At 37.9% G+C, this 21,779-nt stretch overlaps 1 protein-coding gene across 1 annotated transcript in view; it reads right to left on the reverse strand.

Annotated features, from left to right (window-relative positions):
• The window catches only part of LOC118742315 (inactivation-no-after-potential D protein), a gene marked incomplete at its 3' end in the record, with an annotated part of 121,807 nt that overhangs the window by 56,358 nt on the left and 43,670 nt on the right, over positions 1 to 21,779 (reverse strand). The window contains 8 exon segments of the mRNA XM_036474299.1: positions 7,222 to 7,333; positions 15,619 to 15,690; positions 15,765 to 15,917; positions 15,989 to 16,344; positions 16,413 to 16,503; positions 18,734 to 18,906; positions 18,957 to 19,029; positions 19,099 to 19,221. Of these exon segments, the coding sequence (XP_036330192.1) occupies positions 7,222 to 7,333; positions 15,619 to 15,690; positions 15,765 to 15,917; positions 15,989 to 16,344; positions 16,413 to 16,503; positions 18,734 to 18,906; positions 18,957 to 19,029; positions 19,099 to 19,221 (1,153 nt within the window).

Consider the following 21,779-nt stretch of genomic DNA (forward strand, 5'->3'; position numbering starts at 1 on the left):
GCAAAACTAACATTGTCATTAATAAAAATAAGATCTAAAGTTCGAAGCAGTTTGTTAGTGAAATTATTTATTTGCATGAGGTCACAACTTAAAAAATTATCAACCGCATAGGTTTCAGCAAAAGTATTAAGAGATTTCGGGTGTAACCCTGGACTATCGCCCCTAGCAGCCCAATCGATATTAATTAGGTTGAAGTCACCAATTACACATAGATTTTCATGACTAGATGCTAAATCAAGAACATTGTCAACATGCGCTTTGTAGATTGCATCACCACTAGATGGCGGTATGTAAGAAACGCAAATTATTAGTTTAGAAATACCATCCACAGCAATACTAATTTGATCAAAGAGGGTATCCTCATTCTTTAATGGCACAAGCGAAGAGCGGTATTTTCGATTAACCGCTATTAATACACCTCCACCTCTAGAGAGACCAGTTTTTGAAACATCTCTGTCTTTGCGAAACACGTTGAACAGATTGCAGTCGAAAAACTCATTGTCATAAAAATTCTCATTCAACCATGTTTCAACGAGGACAAATATGTCATAGTCCAAATGGGAACTCATGGCAAAAAGTTGTTTAGATTTGGTTCTAAGACCCGATACATTTTGAAAATAGATTTTCAGACGTTTTGGGATGACTTCCGGAGGGTCAACTAAGCTTCTTGCTGTGGTACGCCGTCTTTGGGAAAAAACGGAAAGGACGAATCTTCACATGCGTTGGCCAAATGTCCGCATTAAGCACCTTTTCATAGCAGCATTCCGACACCCCAAGTTTAAAATTATTTTTTTTAAGTTTGCATACGTCAGTGTCCTTTTTCACAAGCATATGGCAGGTCAGCAACTTCGTATCAAGCTCGGCGTGCTTTGAAACATAAGCTAATATATCGGCAACAGTTACGTTATTTGAAAAAGATGATAAATGCAACCACTTCAAACCAGGAACAACATGTAGTCCTTTGCTATTATTCGACCCAACGACAATTGGTTAATTAAGTTTTCTACTACTGCGTTTCGCAGTGATATTCCGCATGGGCAACTGGTACACAGATGATTTCGCTGTCTGATCAGGTGGGTGTAAAGAAGAGGCCGCCGGCAAAGCAGCAGCACTGGCATAGGAGACGGGAGCAGTGGTAGTGGTGGCGGCCGCAGCAGCAGCAATGTTAGACGATATCGGAGTTTTCTCTTTCTGCGTTTTCTCATTCCTCGTTTTCACATTCAATATGTTCGTGTCACCAGCACTTTGCGAAAATGCTGGCAGCGGCGCAGCGTAGGTAAACGCAATATTCTCAGCAATAACACGAGAGTGTTATAACAAAGTCGATAGCAAAATCGTTAACAAAATCTATAAAAAAATCTATTACAAAATCGATGATAAAGTCGATAACAAAATCGATAAAAATATCGATAATATGAATAGCAAAATCGATAAAAGTATCGATAAAAATACCGATAACAAAAGCGATAACAATATCGATAGCAAAATCGATAAAAATATCAGTAACAAAACCGATAAAAATATTGATGGCAAAAGCGATAAAAATATCGACAACAAAATCGATAAATATGTCAATAACAAAATCGATAGCGAAATCGATAGCAAAATCGATAACAAAATCGATAAAAAATATCGATCATTATATCGATAAGTTCCGAAAATATTGATAGCAAAATCAGTAATAATATCGATAACGTAATCGATAAAAAAGTGATAACAATGTCGACAGCAAAATCGTTAACATAATCAAGAAAAATGTCGATAACAAAACGGATAAATAATCGATAGTAAAATCGATAACAAAATCGATAACAAAGTGATAACAAAATCGATAAAAATAGCGATAACAAAACCGATAAAAATATCGATGACAAAATCGATTACAATATCGAAAACAAATACGATAACGAAACCAAACAGATCCATATTAACTTCAATCAACATATGTACGTATATATGTATTTACATATCGTCGTTTAAAGTACAAAGCGTACCGTCATTCTGCAAAACCGCGTAACTGACATTGGCTGCCATAAATTGGAATTGCTCACACAAGCTCTTGGCTCAATCCTCATCCATTCGTCCTGAAATATACTAGCCAGAAATGCGATTGCTTGATAAAAAAAGAGAACCATTTTGAAAAATGAGTGTTTTTACGCTCTAGAAAATAATTTCTACAACTTCACATACGCGGTTTTGCATTTTGCTGATACGCGGTTTTGCATTTTGTTGATACGCGGTTTTGCACTTTCAACGACGAATGTACATACACTGCTGTTAGGTTATAAATGGCGCGCCATCTGCATATCAAAAGCCGCATTACATACGCATACATACTTTTTGTCTCCTTCTCTCACTTCCAATGCATGCACGTGTTTGCAAAATAATGACGAAGTGATTTTGTATGGAAAATCATTTATGCCCATATATTTGAATAAAATAAACATATCGATGGCTGAGTGGAGGATCGACCTATCTCGGCAGCCAGTTCGAAAACGCTCTATCTCAAACAACTTTTCAAGAACGCCCTATTTCAGAATTCGTTTCTCAGCTGCCGATTCAAAAACGCCCTATATCAGCATATTTTCAATACATTTTGAAGTGGGATAGGGCGTTTTTGAACCGAATTTTGAGATAGGGTGTTTTTCAATTAAATTCTGAAATAGGGCGTTCTTCAAACGTTTTTTGAGATAGAGCGTTTTCGAACTGGCTTCCGAGATAGGTCGATCTTCCACTCTGCCATAGATATAAAGAAGATATCAACCAATACTTCCCATACACCAAACGAAAGGAAAACTCTTGAATTTTTGATTAGATAACACAAAAACAAAATAATTCGAGAGGTTTTCGAGAATTTTGGTAATGAAAAAAATGTGCAAATTTTTTCAAAAATTGTTTGCCTTAAAATGCTCAATATTTGTTGAATTTATATAAAATTTGTACACGATAATATTTCCACTGCTCCAAAGAACCTATATCCCGAAAATGAAAGTTATATCTGCCAACGATAAGTTGCTAGAGCACTTTAAAGGCTCAAAATTTACCCCAAAATAAGGCATCGTTGTTTTTACGACAGAAATCGAATTAGTTACTTACAAAAATGAATCTGTCGATAGGTTTAGAATTTTATCTTTGGAACACCATACCTTTCCTTGAAATCGCTTCATTAGTTCTCGTGCAATAAACGTTTTCGTGAAGCTCTAAAAATTGCAACTACAATATTTCAGCATAGCCCCCATATCGTAAGGTAAGACTTATTCTACGTCAAAAAAATCATGGCCGACAAATTGAGAGAACGGTTCTACCTTGCTATATTTTTATCATGCATTTATTGAACATGATTCAAAAGCAGATTTTGAAAAAATATTTGCCGATGTGAAATTGTTTAAATGTACGCTTGTATACGTCATAAACCCATTTTTATATAACATAATTGAGGATGAATTTACAATATCCGAAAAACTCCTTTTTAAGAAAAGCGAAGAAGAGTTGGAGTTTTTGGAATTAAAAGAAGATAAGGCACTGGAAATGCAACATAAAGCTTTGCCATTGCTTGAATTCCGGCCAGTACCAGATTTAAAATATCCGCTGTTGAAACAGCTGCGTGCCGTATATTTTAAATTTTTGGTACAACATATAACTGTGAGTCTTTGTACTCTACAATGAAATTCGTAAAGTCAAAATACCGTTAACAATTAGTTCATTCGCGTACCTGATTGGGTTATAAAAACTATCGTCGGCCGCTGTGGTGTAGTGGTAAGCAGTGCGCGCTTTCACTCCGCAACACCTGGGAACAAGCCCTGGACAAAGCAACATCGCAAAAATATATAGAAAAAAGGGTTTTTCTTAACAGCGGTCATCCCTCGGCAGGCAATGGCAAAAACAGCTTCTCATAAAAATACAGTCGCCATTCGGGGTCGACGTAAAACTGTAGGTCCCTCCGCTTTGTGTGACAACATCAAGGCGCACGCCACAAATCGGAGGAGAAGCTCGACCAAACACTGACATACATATGTGTAAGCGCCAATCTATTATTATTATTATTATAAAAACTATCGGAATTTTGTGTTCGCGTACGCAAAAAAACTTGCAAAGTAGAGGAAATTTAGAGAGCAAAATGACATTTCATTTTGAGGGAATGCTGCAGGTTTCTGTTGGAAAAATTTTTGCCAACAAGAAAACAGCTGATCAAACACAGCTGGTTGGAATTTACGCAAATCCCTAAATTGAATTTGATGGTTTGAAAGTTAAAATTGTAAAATGGGACTAATTAAACTTGATTTGTTTTCTTACGTTTTAAATTTTATATTTTTGAATGTAAACGTAATTTCTATCAGCTGTTCGTGTAACTTGCAAGTTTATGCAAATTTTCTGTTCGCGTACTATTTTGGATATTTTTCTCTTGTGAGAGAACAGATGACATTTCGCTGGAATTTTGCTGTAGGGCGTTTTTTACTGTAGATTTTAAACGAACGTACCTTTTGACTAACCAACATTTAACAGAACTGTTACGAACGGCTTTAACTTAGGTAAAACCAGATTTTGAAAATTTGGCCAAAGGGATCTTTTGAATTTTCTTTAATATATTTAATAATAATAATAATTATTTATTTTATAATTAACTTTATATTAATGTCATTAATTTCTAATAATAATTGTATTTAAAAATAAAATTTTTGTTTTCGTAGTTTTTTTTGCGGCTCTTTGTAGCATTTAGAATTTACATGTGGCTCTTTTCGGCCTCGGCCTTGCCCACCCCTGGAATAGTAGCTGCAGAAAACGATAGCATGTACAACTCAATTCTTTCTTAAGTCGACTTAGGCGGTTATTGCTTATGACCACAGAATTGTCGAGCCGTTGGTTCGGATAAAAAAAAAATATTATCGAAATTGCCCTGCAAAAATACTTTAGACTCAGGGGTGTACGGCGAACTTTTTCTGTTTGCTTTTAAGGTGGTAAGATCTAAAGCATATCATGCATTGTTTTATTTTTTTATGTGCATTAGGGTGATTCAAAGAAATATTTAAGTTATGCAATTGGCTCTACTTTTTGAGATAATTCGGATTTTGATTTGTCGAAAATGCCTTTATGGTATTTTCTAAATTCTTATACATAGTAGATTAACTGGCGGAAGAGAAGGATCCGTAAACGACAGTAATAAAAAAACAAGTTTATTAAAATAAAAAACTAAACTAACTAAAAAATATCCCTTAAATTTTTTTACATACGGGAAGTTTAAAATTTTAACGCTTATCTCTGATGCTTCGAAAGAAAATGTAAATAATATGCCCAAATATGACAAAAGTTGCAGTTGGGGCTGGAAGTACTATCCGGATGTTTTGACTATCCGGATAATCGAACATTCGATTTTCTGAATAAAAAATCTGAATATCGTCGGTGATACTACAAAACGTTCTATGTCACTTATTACCTCTGGTGCTTATTTGATCTGTGATCTGTGCCTGATCGCTTCTGGCAATTGTTCATCTCCATCAAAGGTAGACAGTTTTGTTGTTCGTTTATTAGGGTGACGATTTGCAAATGCATTCCTGTGCAAGTAAAAGACAATGTAAGTGTCAAGGCTACTAATACACATAGACCGTTTTGCAGTATCACCGACGATATCCGGATATCCGAAAAGTGTGTTGATATTTGGATATACGAATAGTGTATGGATATACGGATATTCGAACCTAAAATTTAGCAATAAAATAACAATTGTGTATTAATGATGTTTTCTATTATTTATTGTGCTATTTGATAGATTCAGTAATTTTGAGAACAATTTTACTAATCCTTTATAATAATGTTTAGGATATCCGCATAACAAAATTAGCGGATATTGACCGGATTTTATTCCTATGTATACACAAATGTTCTTACGGTTATCTGAATATACGGAGTGTTCCAGCCCTAGTTGCTGTTTATTCTTTAATAAATTATTATATTAGAGTTTATGGCCTACTTACCTACATACATATCTATATGTACGTTTATTACGAGGGTCACCAAAAGTCGTTAGTATACCTAAGAAAACCAAATTTTATAGGTAATAAAAATGGTCTTATCTATTCTCAACTTATTCTTCGGCATAATTTATACTCTTTTGCTTGCGCTCAAACCAACTGTTGAAGCATTTTTCCTGCAGTGAAGTCGGTTTTTGAACGCGGTAACCGCATCTTCTGGCAAAGAAAATCGTTGTTCGCGAAGTTTATTCTGGATGTACAAGAATAAAAAAAACATTGTTAAAAAAATCTTTTGTTGATGTCTTAGATGTGTAAAAGCTTGCATTCGCTTTATGAAGACCATTTGTTGTTTTTCCTCCATTCGTCCAAGACTGTTGCCAAAGAAATGGTTGTGTACCACCCAGAATTAACTGTTCTACGTTTCCTTAATGCCACTATAGACACATTACCCGTTACTGGGAAGAATCAATAGAGACCATTTGTTTCGAAGTGCTTCTTGCGCGAACAATTTTTTTTTCTTATTTTGATTGGCTTTTTTCTTTTGGCTCATGCGCATACATCCAAGTTACATCATCTGTTATGATTTGGTTTATGTCTAATGACGATCTTCCGTCATCGCCCTGCACACAGCGTCGATGTTTTCTGGCATACAAAGGGAAGTACGACCAAGCTTTATTGCATTATTCCTATTATAAACATTGGCCCTTAATGGTGGTTATTACCAAAAGTGCAAAGAAGTTCATCGATGCCCATTGTTGTGTTAATCCACTTCGAAAGTTATAAAAAGTCATCAAAGGATTTTTTTAAAATACATATTGGTTTTTTTCTACTTGAAACTTTGAAGTTGCTGTAAACACCACAAACAGAAGCTCGTACTGTAAGATGTTCTGAGCACGTTTACGCTAAAAAATGTGAAATTTCCGGATGCAAACGTCAGATCGACTCAAAGGATAATGGTTTTTCGAATTCCTTAGATTTCTTGAGAGACCCTCGTATTTTAACAAACTTGTTTTTGTGTTTGCGGACCCTCCCTTTTTACCTCATTCAAAAGTTTTCAAACAGTCTCTAATTTTAAAAAATATAGGGAATTGATGCATTCACCGTCTAACTGAACAAAACGGGGTTGTTTTTTTCAATATTAAATAAACGGGGATCACCATATTAGTGAAGATTTCTTTGTTTTTATATGCTATTCATATTATTTTTTATAATACATACATATGTACATATTATTTTATTAATGTTAGCTACATACCTTCTTTTTTCTTCTCTGCCGCCTCCTTTTCTGCCTTTAGAGCTTCCTCAGATTTAAGAGTTAACAATACGAGAGTGACTATTCCCTCGGCGCGTCTTATCAGAGCAACAGCCTATGATGAAAAAATATTAGTTACAATTAAAATTTTTTTCATCGACAGAATAACTAACCATGTCATAATTTGAAAGAAGACATCACAGAGACCATTTTCGCAACTAAATGTTCGGCAAATCAATACAAAACCTCGAAGAGATATCTATGCATATTTTTGACGGCTTCGGGAAAAATATTCCTCAACAAATATTAAGGGCAGTGTGCGAATACAAAACAACCGCGATCACGCATTTAAGCAAAAAATTACAAAAAAATTTAGCTTGTCGGCGAATTGTACATGCAATATTTTAAATTAAAGAAATCGCATTGGAGACGTTTTTAAAGGGTTTTGGTTTTTTCTTAATTTCTTGTGAACACTGACGGACCCCAACAATTTTGGGGTTTGCGAAAGTACAAAAATATGGCGGTTGGTCGAAGTGCAGATACGAAATATTTAACTTTTTAAAAGTACAACTTCTCCTCAAACAGCACACTGAAAATAAAATTTCGTAAAAGTGCTACGAAAATCTTTCGTAGTGTTGGTTTTTGTACAATGTACGAAACTTTCGTTCATAATACGAACACATTTTTCATAACGAAAGAAGTTTTTACGAACCATACGTAAATATAACGAAAGGACTTTCGTAAGGCATTTTTTCAGTACAATTTACGAAATCTTACGTTTATTTTACGAAACACATTCGTAAAGCACTGAACAAATCTCTATACGAGAGCTTTTGAATATTGTAGGAAAGCATTCGTAATATTTACGTATGGTTTTAGATTTACGAAATCTACAATTCTGTATTCGTACAATTTAGTTAATACTTTCGTATAAAGTACTAATGCGGAAACATGTTTTCTAAATTCGTACAATATACAATTACCGGCAGTTTAATATTTCATCATATTTTTTGTATCGCGGGTCATTGCGGAATTAAGTGTTGGCTGCTGTGAAACGTATAATATAATTTTAAACGTCTTAAAAATGGATTTGCTGGATAAAAAAACAATACAAAATTAAATATTAAACCTGTGGATATACTATGCTTTTAAGCATACAACGTTTTTAACATCGCCTACGCTGCGCCTTGCGCTGCAATGTGGGACTTGATAAATAGGCAATTTCATCAGTTACCTATCAACGGTAAGGGTGGGTACCTCTGTAAATTTTGGTGTGCTGACTCAGTAACTCCAACTCACTTTAATGAGTCAGCACAGTGAGCTGGCACAAGTGTGCTATCGCACAATTGGTATGTACATCGAAATTTTTGATGATGTTAGTAATCGAAATCGATTTAGAAAAGATTATCTTTAGCTTCTGTTCGTAGCTGGCCGGCAAAATTTTAGAAAGCTGATTTCAACTGGTGAGTTCATTTGCAAAATAATTCCCCTTGGATGTATTAACTTCTAGCCCAGTTATGCATACTTAGCTTTGCTTGAGAGTTGTAATACAAGAATCTGTTAAATGGGCTATGCATGTAAGCGGTTACCCAACGCATGGCACTTCACATGTAGAATTCTGTTTGGTTTTGATTTTTACGTAAATATGGTATAACAGTGCAAGTATGCATAACTGGGCTATTCGCTTTGCTTCTTGTTAAATTTGGTAGTCGTATATTCAATTGATGGTTAGTCTAGTGATGCCATCTATTATGGTACTTTTTGGAAGATCGTATTGTGTGAATGTGTCAGCTCATCAATTGAGTTACCACATCGACACAGTTCTAAACAATGCAAGCCGCACCGAGCTATGCAAGTGTCAGCACATCAACTGAGTTACCATATCGACTCTGTAGCACACTGAGCTATACATTGTCAGCACATAAACTGAGTTACTGAGTTAAAAATTTTTTCAGAGGTGAGTCTGAGCGTGCGGCACAGTTCTAAGAGTCAGCACAGTAACTCAGCACAGTGCTGAGTTACCCACCTCTAATCAACGGCCCCCGCAACTCGCAAGCATTAGGACTTACGGATATCGTCGTTTAAAGTACAAAACCGCGTATCGTCATTCTGCAAAACCGCGTAACTGACATATGCTGCCAAAAATTGGATTTGCTCACACAAGCTCTTGGCTCAATCCTTATCCTTTCGTCCTGAAATATACTGGCCAGAAATGCGATTTCTTTATAAAAAAGAGAACCATGTTGAAATATGAGTGTTTTTACGCTCTAGAAAATAATTTCTACAACTTCACATACGCGGTTTTGCATTTTGCTGATACGCGGTTTTGCATTTTGTTGATACGTGGTTTTGCACTTTAAACGACGATATGCATTTGAAAAGTCCGGATCTTCTATAAGGAAAGAATCTCTAAATAAGTGATGGTGCCGTAAGCAATTATAAGGCTGACATCACTGCAATTCAGGAAGAGGCATGGCTGCAAACAATATGCATCATGTGGTATATTTTACAGCTGCCAGGATATGCCGCACAGATTTGGTGTGAGATTTGTAGTTACCCGGGCCCAAAACCTTGTTGTTGTTGTTGTTATTGTAGCGGCTACAACAACCCCGCCCAGATCGGTTAGTCCGTCCTCAATTGTTGTCGTCAAGCTCTACTAGCGGTAGTCCCAGGAAGCGTGCAGCCTCGAATGGGTCTGTCCATAGAGGTGCGTTACTGAGGTGCTGTGAGTCATGGGGCGACTCTCCGCATGCCGGGCATTCGTTAAGAACATCTTCGTTTAATCTGCTCAGGTATGAGTTCAACCTCCTGCAGTAACCAGAGCGCAGTTGGGCTATTGTGGTCCGAGTCTCCCGAGGCAGACGAAGTTCTGTCTCGTCCATGTCTGGTGGTTATATGCCCAGAATGGCATTCACAGGTCGGGAGTCTACATAACTCGAGACTGCCTCTCTGTGAATGCCGTTCAAGGCCTATCGATAAGCTGTCGGGTCCAAAGGTTGTTTGATGAACATCTGGACTTCGTCCGTCAGTTCGTAGAGATGCCTCCTGACGTGCCTGGGCGAAGGTTCTTCTGCAAGGAGTTGTCTGTTTGGGTGGGTGACCACGTCTGTGGCTCCCAACAAAAAACTGCTTGCAGAGCATTGTGTTATGCTCCTTAACAGGGAGCATGTGGGCCTCCTCGTGTAGGTGATGTTGCGGCGACATCAAAAGGTATCCTGTCGCTGTCCTGAGTGCTGTGTTCTGGCAAGTCTGCAGCTTCATCCACCGCGTCCTACTAGTTCCCGGTGACCACACGGGCGCTGCATTGTTTAGAACCGGCCGGCCAATTACCTTGTACGTTGCCAGCAACGTTTCTTTGTCTTTGCCATAGGTGCTGCCGGCTAACGACTTGAGGACCTTGTTGCGGCTTTGTACTCTGTTGAAAATTGCGGTTGTATGCGAGCAGAAGGTGAGCAGACTATCGAAGGTTACTCCGAGTATCTTCGGGTTGTTCATCGTCGGAATTGGTGTATCAGTGACGTGAATTCCCAGTTGTAGTCTGACCTCCTTCGTCCAGGTGGTAAAAAGTGTGGCTGAGGATTTTGTAGGAGAGAGGGTTAGGCTCCGTGCAGTGAAGAAGCGAGAAAGCTCGGCGAGAAAACCGTTTACTTTCGAGCACAAGTCATCAATTCCATTCCCATACGCCATGATCGAACAATCGTCAGCATTAGAGAGTATCGAGACTCCCTCTGGGGGTTGAGGGAGCTTTGAAATGTAAAAGTTAAACAGTAATGTGGAAAGGACTCCACCCTGTGGTGTTTCCTAGGTTTTCTCGATTTGTTTCTAAAAGTTAGTGACGAGTCACGACCACTCAGATAATTCGCCGACCACCGTTTGAGTCTCTGTGGGAGAGAGGAGGCCTCTATGTCTTCTAGTAGCGTTGAATGGCTGACAGTGTCGAACACCTTAGACAGGTCCATCGCTCCTAGAATGGTTCTCTCAAAGGGGCAGTTTCGGTTAAGGCCACGAATTATCTCGGTATTTACGGCGTTAAGTGCTGTTGTTGTGCTGTGCACTTTACGGAATCCATGCTGATGCTTCGCTGGGTGGTTCGTAAAATACGGGAGTAGCAAGGCCTCTAGTGTCTTCGCTACTGAAGAAAGGAGGTTTATCGGACGATAAGACTCTCCTGTGTTGGCTGGTTTCCCCGGTTTGAGCAGTGGGACCACTCTCCCCATCTTCCAGATGTCTGGAATGACGAGAGCGGCCATTGACAGATTGAGGACCTCCGTTAGGTACGCTATTCCCGCAGGACCCATATTTTTCGGCATCAGCATGCATATTCCGTCGGGTCCAATGGCTTTGGTGGCTTTCGCCTTCCCGATGGCTACCCTTACCTCACCGCTGGTGAAAACAAGAAGCACACTTGGTTTTGGCACTCGAAGTTTGGCTTTATCCACCGGAGGATGAAAAACGAACTACCGGCTAAAATAGCTCGCTCTTCAGCTCTATCGTCACGCTTCGTCTGGTTGGACAATGACCTCACGGTTGACCAAAGTTTGCTCACACCAGAAGCGAACTTGCAGGTTTTTAGATGCTCTTCCCATTTCTTCCGCTAATGTACGTTCACAAGTTGCCGAATCTCCGAGTTGATATCCCTGATACGGGGATTTCCGAGATCGGCCTGACGAAGCTTGTCGCGCTCATCGGCTAGGACAGCCGCTTCAGCAGAGGTGTGAAGGAATGCAGTCTTCGTGACTTTAAATCGTTGCAGTCACATTCACTGACTAACATTTTTTAACTGCAGCCAATCAATCACATGTTTGACTAAAGGCTAAAAATTGAAGTCATTAGTATTTTCTGTTCTTCATGACTAATTAGTCATTTTTGCAGTCCGAGGTGAATAATGGAAATCTAAAGCAATCTTTGCGTACACTTTTTCATAAAATTATAATGCTAATTTGTTTAGAAAACAAATGAGTACAGTTTTTTATACGTCTCACTCAACTTTCAGCAACAGCAATTTTTCAAAATTGTTGAGGACGTTCCACGGCGTGGGGTATTCAGTAATGAAGCAAACGAAAAAAGTCTTTCTACTGCGGCCGAAGATGGCAAGGGTGTGTAGTATTTAAGGTACGCCTTTTTTAATAATCGGGTCCGGTTAAGCATAGTAATTTCTGTAGATTTGTCTACCATATATATATAGGGTTTTCACTGAAACGATTTCTCATCTCAAAACGCGGACGTCCCTGTCATTCTTAACATTAAGTTTTTTTAGAGTTTCGCTCACATTTTTTGACATAGGTAATGTCATGCAGAATAACCCAAAACCGGAGCGCGTTCTCGGTCACTGAAAAAAATTCAAAGTACTGCAAAAGAATGCAATCTAATGGCTGAAATCAAGTGACTAACAAGAAATGACTAAAAAAGTGATTTATGAATCATAAAAAAAAAGAATGAAGATTAATTTTTTTGAGTCTTAGTCAGGACTACTAAAAAATGACACCTCTGCGCTTCAGAAGGAAAATACGGACGGGGGTCCGATATGCATTCCGCTGGGACAAAGCGGGCTGTAACAGCAGTGACAACCCTGCGGAATTTACGCTCACCCACGTGCACGTCGGTTGGTGTGGGTAGTGCAGCGAAGGCGCTTTCAGTTACATCCGCGAAGCCTTTACAATCAGCTTTAGAAAAGTTGACACAGGTCCGGTGATCCTCGGAAGCAAAGTCGGCTCGTTTATCAATCGAGATGATTATGGGCAGATGATCTGATGCTAAATTCAGGATAGGCCGCAATGATACGCTGTTTAACAGATCAGCACTGCAGCAGCTGCCCATAATCCTGGTGGGTGCGTCGTCGTTCATTGTGCAGAATGTCGAATCATCAATCTGCTCAGCCAATTGTGTGCCCCTACGATCGCTTGACAGGCTTGAATGCCAAAGATCGTGGTGCGCATTGAAGTCAACAACTACCATACGGTTTTCACCTCTGAGGAGCGCAACTATTTCAGGGTGATATCCTACCGGGCAGCTGGTGGCAGGGGGTATATATACGTTAAATATTTCGAGCTCGACATCGCCTGACCAGATCAATACCCTGACATTCTAGGATGGTATCCCTGCGGTCGATGTCTGCTTCGATAAGACGATACTGCACGGTGTGCTGTGATGAACGCTAGGCCACCACCATTATTTCGCGCGCGATCTCGAATTGCCGTGCAGCTTCGTCTCTTGGACCGCAAGTATTAATATTCCGACCCATGAAGACTGTTAGCTCCTCCATCTTGCTCTGAAAACCGTTACAGTTAAATTGTAAAATCTTCGTATGCCTAGGGAGACTTATTGGAATGTGGGGTGTTAGTGACGTGTGTTGCCGGGCCGCTACATGCTGTGCTTGCTGTTGCTGTGGCTGTTGCCATATGGTGTTAGTGGGCAGCGTCGCAGTTGGAGATTGCTGCCGAGAAGCACAGCATGGGCCCTCATAGTCCCTCGTCCAATCTTGCGTGCTGCGCAGTCTTGAGCATGCCCTAAAGTGACACCAGCCAAGGCAAGTGTTGCAGTTGACTGATGTCACATTACGGAATATCCTGGTCAGACACACGGTGCAGATTGTCGGAGGAACTAGGAGTTGTTGCCGGTGGCGTGTGGGTGGTGAAGCAATGGTATCAGTGGTGTGGTCTGTTGTGTCAATGGTATTGTCTATTGCGTTGTGTTGTGGTGCGATTGTGTTTGTGTTGAGTTGCTCAGGCGGACTCTGTTGTGCCGTGGAGACAGCTCGATTAGTGCAGCAAGGGGTCATGAACGCGGTGGTCCACTGCCTATGAGTCGTAAGGCCTGAGCAAACTAGGAGATGGCTTCACCCATTGCTCGTGTTGCTCCTGACGCATAGTGTAAGATTTGACCCATCTAGCTGCTTTTAATTCTGTAATTCGAAAACTATTGAAGATAGATCAATGAAATTTTGCACAAGGTACATTATAAGATAGGCGATGCTTTTCAGAAAAAATTGGTCATTTACAGTTACTGTCATGCCACCCTATTATATAACTGCAATTTTTAAAAAGGCAAAAACTGAAATATTTAACTAACTACAAAGGCTAAAATGCCCAAAATTGATATTTAGGATTTCCTTATAACAAGGAATTATAAACTGACAGAAATGGACTTAAAAATAAATATTTTTTTTAAGTATGGGTGTGGAAAATATCGATAAAAAAGTCAAGTTGTGTCAACAAAACTCCATTATAAGTTCAATATTTCTTGCTCTATTTACAAAAATGGGATACCATTGGAAAGGTAATGAATCAGGCTTTCTCTATTCAAAGCGTAAATACAAGAATTTGTCTCGGTTGAGATAAAATCCAAATGAATTACTCGAAGAAAATAAAATTCCTAGTAGGCCTGAGAAAAGAACATTTCATCAAAACCTGCACTTTCCAGCAGCTAAAATTGAGTTGTTTAAAGTCTAAGAAGAGTGGCAAATAAACTGAGATACAAACTTTATCGAATAGTGGCGGATAACGAGTTTGCGGGTCTAATGAAATTAATAAATTGCTTAAAATAAATTTAAGTTAACATCGTTTTTCTTTAACATGAAATACTCAGTCCTAGTTTACTAAAATCCCAAAAATGTATATTCATTAAAAAGAACATACCTAAAAAATAAGACCAAAATGGTATTTTAGCAATTGTTGCATAAATCACATAACACCGACAAGTTAAACACTGGTTTCAAATATACAATTTTAAATATTATTGCACTTGGTAATTTTCCAAATCAAACCCCGTCCCGCTCTAAACTTTGATTTAAATTTTTTAGTTGTTATTGTTTCGTCTTTATCAGGCATTTCTAAAAACATGTTTGACGTTGTTTTGAAATTTGGCGACATAAAATAATCTAATTAATATTTTCTCCTTTTTTCTTCTATAGATCTCCGAAACAACAGCCGTTGGTCGGGTAAAACCCGAGTCATTCCGGTACGTAGAACCTTGTTGTAGAAGTTGCCACAATACGTGTCAAAGCTAATTTCAACAACACCAGCCTCATTTGTGCGCGTGTCCCAATGAGGAATAAGGACGTTGGAACCAAGGAGCAATTTAATAAGGGGCTCACGAGGCTATGCACTATTATCCATTACATTAATTTGATTAGAAACTCGGTGCATAAGTACCATTTCGTGTATAACTTAATTCATGAATGATTTCGTGAATGGGCCTACTCATAAACGTAGTATCAGTGTACTTTGTCCAATCTAGAAGCATGATCATATTGCTGTTGTCGCAAATTAATAAGTATTTTCAACATCACTTATATATCATCGATATTGTGTGGATCCCAAAACTGTTTGGGTTTTATCAATGCTACAATGCGTCAAATCCTGGAAAAATGTAAACGTACGTATTGTTAAATGCAATAAATACCTCATCATAATTCGATTCAATAGTAACATCTTTGTTGACGGCTAGTAACATATCACCAACTTTTACTCCAGCCTATCGATATGTAAAATACAACAAAAAATTAAAAAGAAAAATTCCTTCGTACTAAAGATTAATCGCAAAATTACCGCTACAGCATTGGATTCTTCACGCAAATCGGATACGAATATACCATTGCCCACTTCGACGTGTTTTCCGTAAATTACCATAATACCAAGGAAACCCTCTTTTTTAACTTGTACTGAGCGGGCGTTGGGATACAGCTCGAATAAGAATTTTGTCTGTAAAACAGCATCAAAAGATGTAATGCCGTTTCTGAAATAAGGACTTTTTATGTATGTATTATACATACATCATCAACTTCTTTAGGGAACTTCTTGATGGGCTTTACGGAAATTCCTTCGTCATTTTCTTTCCGGCGGGATGTAATGAGTATAATTTTTTCGCAGTCGATATTTTTGAATATCACGGATGCATTTAAATGACAACGATTCTGTAGAACATTGCCGTTCACCTCGAGTATCTCGTCCCCTGCTTTTATATCCAATGAGGCTAGTGGACCATTGGATTTGATGCCAGCGACGAAGCAAGCCATTTTTCTTCTATCTGTATGACCGGCCAAAGCTAAGCCTAGTGACTGATTCGGCGCACGCTGCACTTCAATCTTGTGCAGGTCCTTCATCAAATTGTAACGTTTTTTAATTTTCGCTACAATAATTAAAAACTTAAAATATGTTCGCGGTCTACAATGAGCATTCGATTGGTGGAATACATACCCATCGTGTATCCGAACTCATCGGGTTGTTCCTTGTCTCGTTCCTTCTCCTGTTTGTTGAGCTTACAATTACCAGCAGATGCCCGATCGATCTGTAAAAGGATGGACGAATTATTTAATAGATCCTTTTAAGCAAAAACCTTACTACAATTAAACAGGGCCCGAATCGATCGAGCGCAACTCGAATCGAAATTTGGTTTTGAGATCACGATATTCGATAGCGAGTATGCTTCGCCCGTTGAAATTGTATTGTAGAGAAAACAGCTGCCATTTTGTTTCAATCGATTCGAAACGAGTAATTACTCGATCACGAATGCCGCGATTCGGGCCCAGGTCTACAAACTTCACTTCTTTTTTTTATATGAGGGGTTTCCGATGTTTGTTTGTTAGCTGAACTCGATTCTGGGGTTAAAAATGTGCTGGACACCTTTCTCAGAAACTTGACATGCTAGAGACTTCTACTTAAGCTTGAATTAAAGCTTGACCGACAACGAAAACACTTTGAAAACAAGTTTTGCATTGTGGACTGAAAGCTGTTCGCACCAGCTCAGTGCTTTCGTTGACATTTCTTTCATCCTTTGTTTACAGTTTTGCTATGAAAAAACAAAACCAAAATCTTTTTTCATTTTCTTATTTTTAGAAACCTATTCCTTTTATTCATATTTTAATTTGGCCAGCCAATTGGCAATAAATCCCAAATATCATATGTAAGATGAAATATGACTTCCACTTCGATAAGTATATCAAGAAAACTAGTGAAGACACCGATTGGAATGAGTGGAACGTGAGTTTTCAAGTAGTTTTCAGCGAAAACTGTGCTCGAATCGTCACATACGATATCCTACTACTCGTCACTTAAAAACTCATTTTTCGGATTATGACATAAGTGAACGTACTTTTTGTCCCATTTAGCTGGGCTCGAATCGTAACATCCCTTCACGGATCGAAAACCATACGAAAGAAAAATACGTGATACCGTCAGTCGTATAGGCTGAAAACGGGGTATAGAGTACGTTCACGTATGTCATAATCTGAAAAATGTATTTTTACGTGACGAGTAGTACGCTATCGTATGTGACGACTCGAGCCCTGGTTTTCGTTTGAAAGATTTCACATGGACGAAAACACAAGTTTTAGGTCGAAAACCAGTTTTAGCCACGAAAACATGTTTTCGATAGCAGTCAGAACATGGTATTATCCTACAATAGGTATACACGTAAGTGTCAATCTAGTTAGATAACGGAGCCCGCGTACGCTAAAAACTGGCACAGTAGGGGAAATTGTGAGAGGAAAGTGACATTTTATTTTGAGGGGAAGCTGTTAGTTTCTGCTGGAAAAATTTTTGCCAACATCAATTTGGCAACAGAAAAACAGCTGATCAAAACCAGCTGGTAGGAACTTATGCAAGTCACATAATTGAATTTGATGGTTTCGAAGTTAAAAGTGATAAAATGCGACAAGTTAAACTTCTTAGAACTAAGTAGTTATTCCTTTATAAATAAACTGTGTCAGGATAACACTTTGTGATGAGTTTTCGTACGTTTTACATTTTATTCAATCAGCTGTTCATCTAACTTGCAAGTTTTTGCAAATTTTCTAACCACGTACTATTAGTTGGGTTCCCTAACTCGCAAGAAGTTGCAAGATTTTACAGGATTTTACCAGAAAGCGTTCCCGTACTCGGTTCTCTGGCAAAGTAGGGGAAAAATGGGAGAGTAAAATCGGTCCTCTCTTTGTCAGAAGTTGCAAGATTATACCCGAAGAATTTTTGCTGGTAAAATCTGGTAAAGTGTCAAACCATCAGCCGTTCAAATGATGTCAAATTTGAATATGCAAAAACAAAAGTGCATCTGCATTTTCATCTTATTAAATATATCCCAGCGAAGAAATATTAAGTTTTGTAAGTATTTTTGTTAATTTGTTGGAGTATTTGAGCAAAATTCGGAAGATTGTCAAATGATAAAAAAACTGCTATGTGAACAAAAAAATGGCGCCCACGGTGTATTTGACAGTTTTACAAGTTCTTAACCGAAAAGCATTCCCGTACTTTTTGGCTTTTCTATCTTTCGCTGAGAGCAATTTTGATTTTTGACAGTTTTACAGGTTTTATCCAGAAAAGTTGAGGGACGAAACTATTCTAGATATTTTTGTCTTATGAGAGAACAGATGACATTTCGCCGGAATTTTTCTGTTGAATGTTTATTACTGGAGATTTTAAACGAACGTACCTATTGACTATAGTATGTAGGTATATGTATGTTTGTACGTACATATTTATCTTACAAAGTAATTTGCACGATTTTTTGTGCCTAATTACATTACCTCGTAGCCAGCTTCTGTACGGATTCGGCCAGTCATATCCCGTGTATCCTCTTCATCTTCGTCGTTGGCTGTATAAATCGCTGAAGGTTTGGCACGGATGGAGGCAGAAAACGCCGCATTCCTGGGCGCTTCTTTCGGAGCCATATTCGGCTTATTCGTCGAGGTAGGAGGTTCTAAGATAAAATATTATTATTTATATGTGCAATGAATTGCATTTAGGCACCTGGAGCGAATTTAGACTTAGCTTGAACGTATCCATTCTCACGTTGATCACGCTCATTCGATTTCTTCTCATCCTAATTACCAACGAAAGGTAAATGAAGTGTAGTTTTTTATTTCAAATTTAAGGTCAAACAATTGAGTACCTTTCCATAAGTTTGAATTTCCAGATTTATTTTGATGCCAGCATCTTTGATATGTTCGATGACAGCTTGCTCTGTAGCATTTCGAACGTCCTTATTATTTAGGGATAATATACGATCGCCCACCTTACAGTATATTGTAATTGTAAATAAAGCTTGCATGTATAAACTCGTGATATTTGTATTTAAATACATACATACGTACATAGTAAATTCCTAGCGAAACTTTTTTACCATTAAAGCCTTTTAAGTTCTATAATCAGCTAGGTTTTTAGTATATAAATTGCCATTCTAAAGCATTTTTTTTCGTTCCGCCCTATAAACTGCTTATATCAACTTCCTGTACTAAATTTTCAAATCGAAAATAAGAGCTAACGGTTGTATTTAAGTTTGTTGCAACCTACATGTTTTTATAAACATACAAAGCTACATACTAGGGATGTTGCGGATGTGGAATTTTAGACATCCGCGGATGCGAATGCGGATGCTGATGTTTAAAAGCTAACATCCGCGGATGCGGATGCGAATGCGGAGGTTAATTATTTTTAATAAATAATTTAGGTGAGTTAATTATGTGGTTTAGGTAAATAAAAAATGGAAAAGTTAGTAGTTTTTAACTCAACTTTTTCACATTCCATTTTATTTTAATTTCGCTGCGCGGTTTTTCAACAGACCTTTGGCAAATAATATTCATAGTTACATTATTCTTACCTAATTAAAGGTTACCTTTTAAGGCGCAAATAGTCGATTCTTTTTATAGCTACCCCTTGAACATTTCCGCTGGAATTGCATATTGGACGATCTTACTCTTTGACTTTAAATTACAAAAGAAGGGAGACGTAGGGGGACAATTTTAACGTAGCATCCCCACAGTCAAAAAATATTGGCTACAATTTGTCATTTTGTTTGCCAGATAATCGTTTTATATCAGTGCACTTGCACAATATTCGCATTCGCAAAAGCTCCGCGTTGATTATTGCGAATGCGAATGTTAAAATTCATGCGGAAGCTCCGCGGTTGCGAATGCGAATGCGAATATTCGCAACAACCCTGGTACATACCTACATAAATATGTATGTTTGTAATTACATAATATTGTGGGATAATTCTAAGGCAACTCAAGCGGAGGTGGAATTAAGGAAACCCTAACAATGTTAGTAATTAACTATTTAGAATTTTTTAACTGCTTGCTAACTAAAGTTTTATACCCTTCATGAACATGAAATGGAATTATTACTTTGGTGCGATGTTTTTAAGTACAAGAAGACGAAGAGATAGACCCATTTAATTGTTTACCAAAATAATCAGAACTTGGAACTGAGTCGATTTAGCTATGCCCGTCTGTCCCTGTGCCGGTCTGTCTAATCTCTCTCGCAATCTAATCTCTCAGTTTTTGATAAATAGGACTGAAATTTGGTAAGCGGGGATACTTTTATAATGTACTAGCAGAGCACCCGACGTCGTTCGGGGTAAACAAATCAAAATATAAATCAGTAGTACAAATATTCAGTTTTGCATAAATTAAAGGAGACAAACTATTTTCTTTCTATTTAAATTAAGGCGTCCTTATGAACCATACTTTTGGCTTTATCGTGCTTCAACTACTATATGTATATTTGTCATCATTTTCTGCACTACAAATCTTGTTTCATTATTAATATTAGGTGGATTAAGATAACGATAGAATTTTTAAATTAAATTTAGTCTACTACGGTACATTCCGTTTAGCTGCCTATTCGCTTAGCTATTTTAGTATAGCTGCACTTTTCCGGTAGAATGCTTATTTCGGAAGAAGATTTATATTAATGAATCACGAGATCAAAAAAGCGATTTTATCTTTCGGTTTCGAAATGGTCTAAAGACTGATAAGGCGGATTCACCCTTCGTGTTCGGAGACTTTTTGTTAGTAATTTTACGCGTTCCTTTCCCACTTTGTCTCACTGTGAGCGCGACAAAAATTTGCTGAACACTCTTTGTTCGAATCAACTTGATGATTCGGATTGCCACGTTCTCCTTTATATGCGTTTGCGGCGTGTTGCATGTGTTATTTGCACTCAACATCGTATGTAGGCAACAATATTATCAGCTGTTTGCTTCAGAACAAAATAAAATGTGCCGAACTGAACGGTGAACCGTACCTCAGCACCCTCTCCGGCAAAAAGTTTTGAGAGCAAATAAAAAGATGTCCGGACACGAATGGTGAACCGGACTTAAGACACAGTTTTAAATATCTGCACAACATACACTAGGTACGCTTCGCACTCAAAACTGCAAAAAAGATCTCGCGCTCCACACTTTAACGAACGCCGTATGTTTTTTTTTCAATAAATTTCGTTTTCATTTTCAGTAAATACGAATGCTAAATCAATTTATAATATAAATTTTTTTCAGTGCTGACATAGTTTGCATTATTTTTTCAATTTATAATTGTTTGCATGATACAAAAAAGAAGGTAGTTTCATTTAATGACATTCGTTGTTGTTGTTAACCATTTGACTTTTAATAAAATTATGACATTTCATTAAATTCGTGCTACCTGATCACGAGCAGTAACATTTTTATACCCGAGCGCACTTGTGCACAAGGGTATATTAATTTTGTTCACATAACGGTTGTTTGTAACAGCCAAAACGAATCGAGATAGATATAGACAAATGTATACATAAACAAGTAAGAAAGTCTAA

The sequence above is a fragment of the Rhagoletis pomonella genome, unplaced genomic scaffold, assembly GCF_013731165.1.
Source record: "Rhagoletis pomonella isolate Grant_MI unplaced genomic scaffold, Rhpom_1.0 Rhpom_scaffold_00007, whole genome shotgun sequence".
NCBI lineage: Eukaryota > Metazoa > Arthropoda > Insecta > Diptera > Tephritidae > Rhagoletis > Rhagoletis pomonella.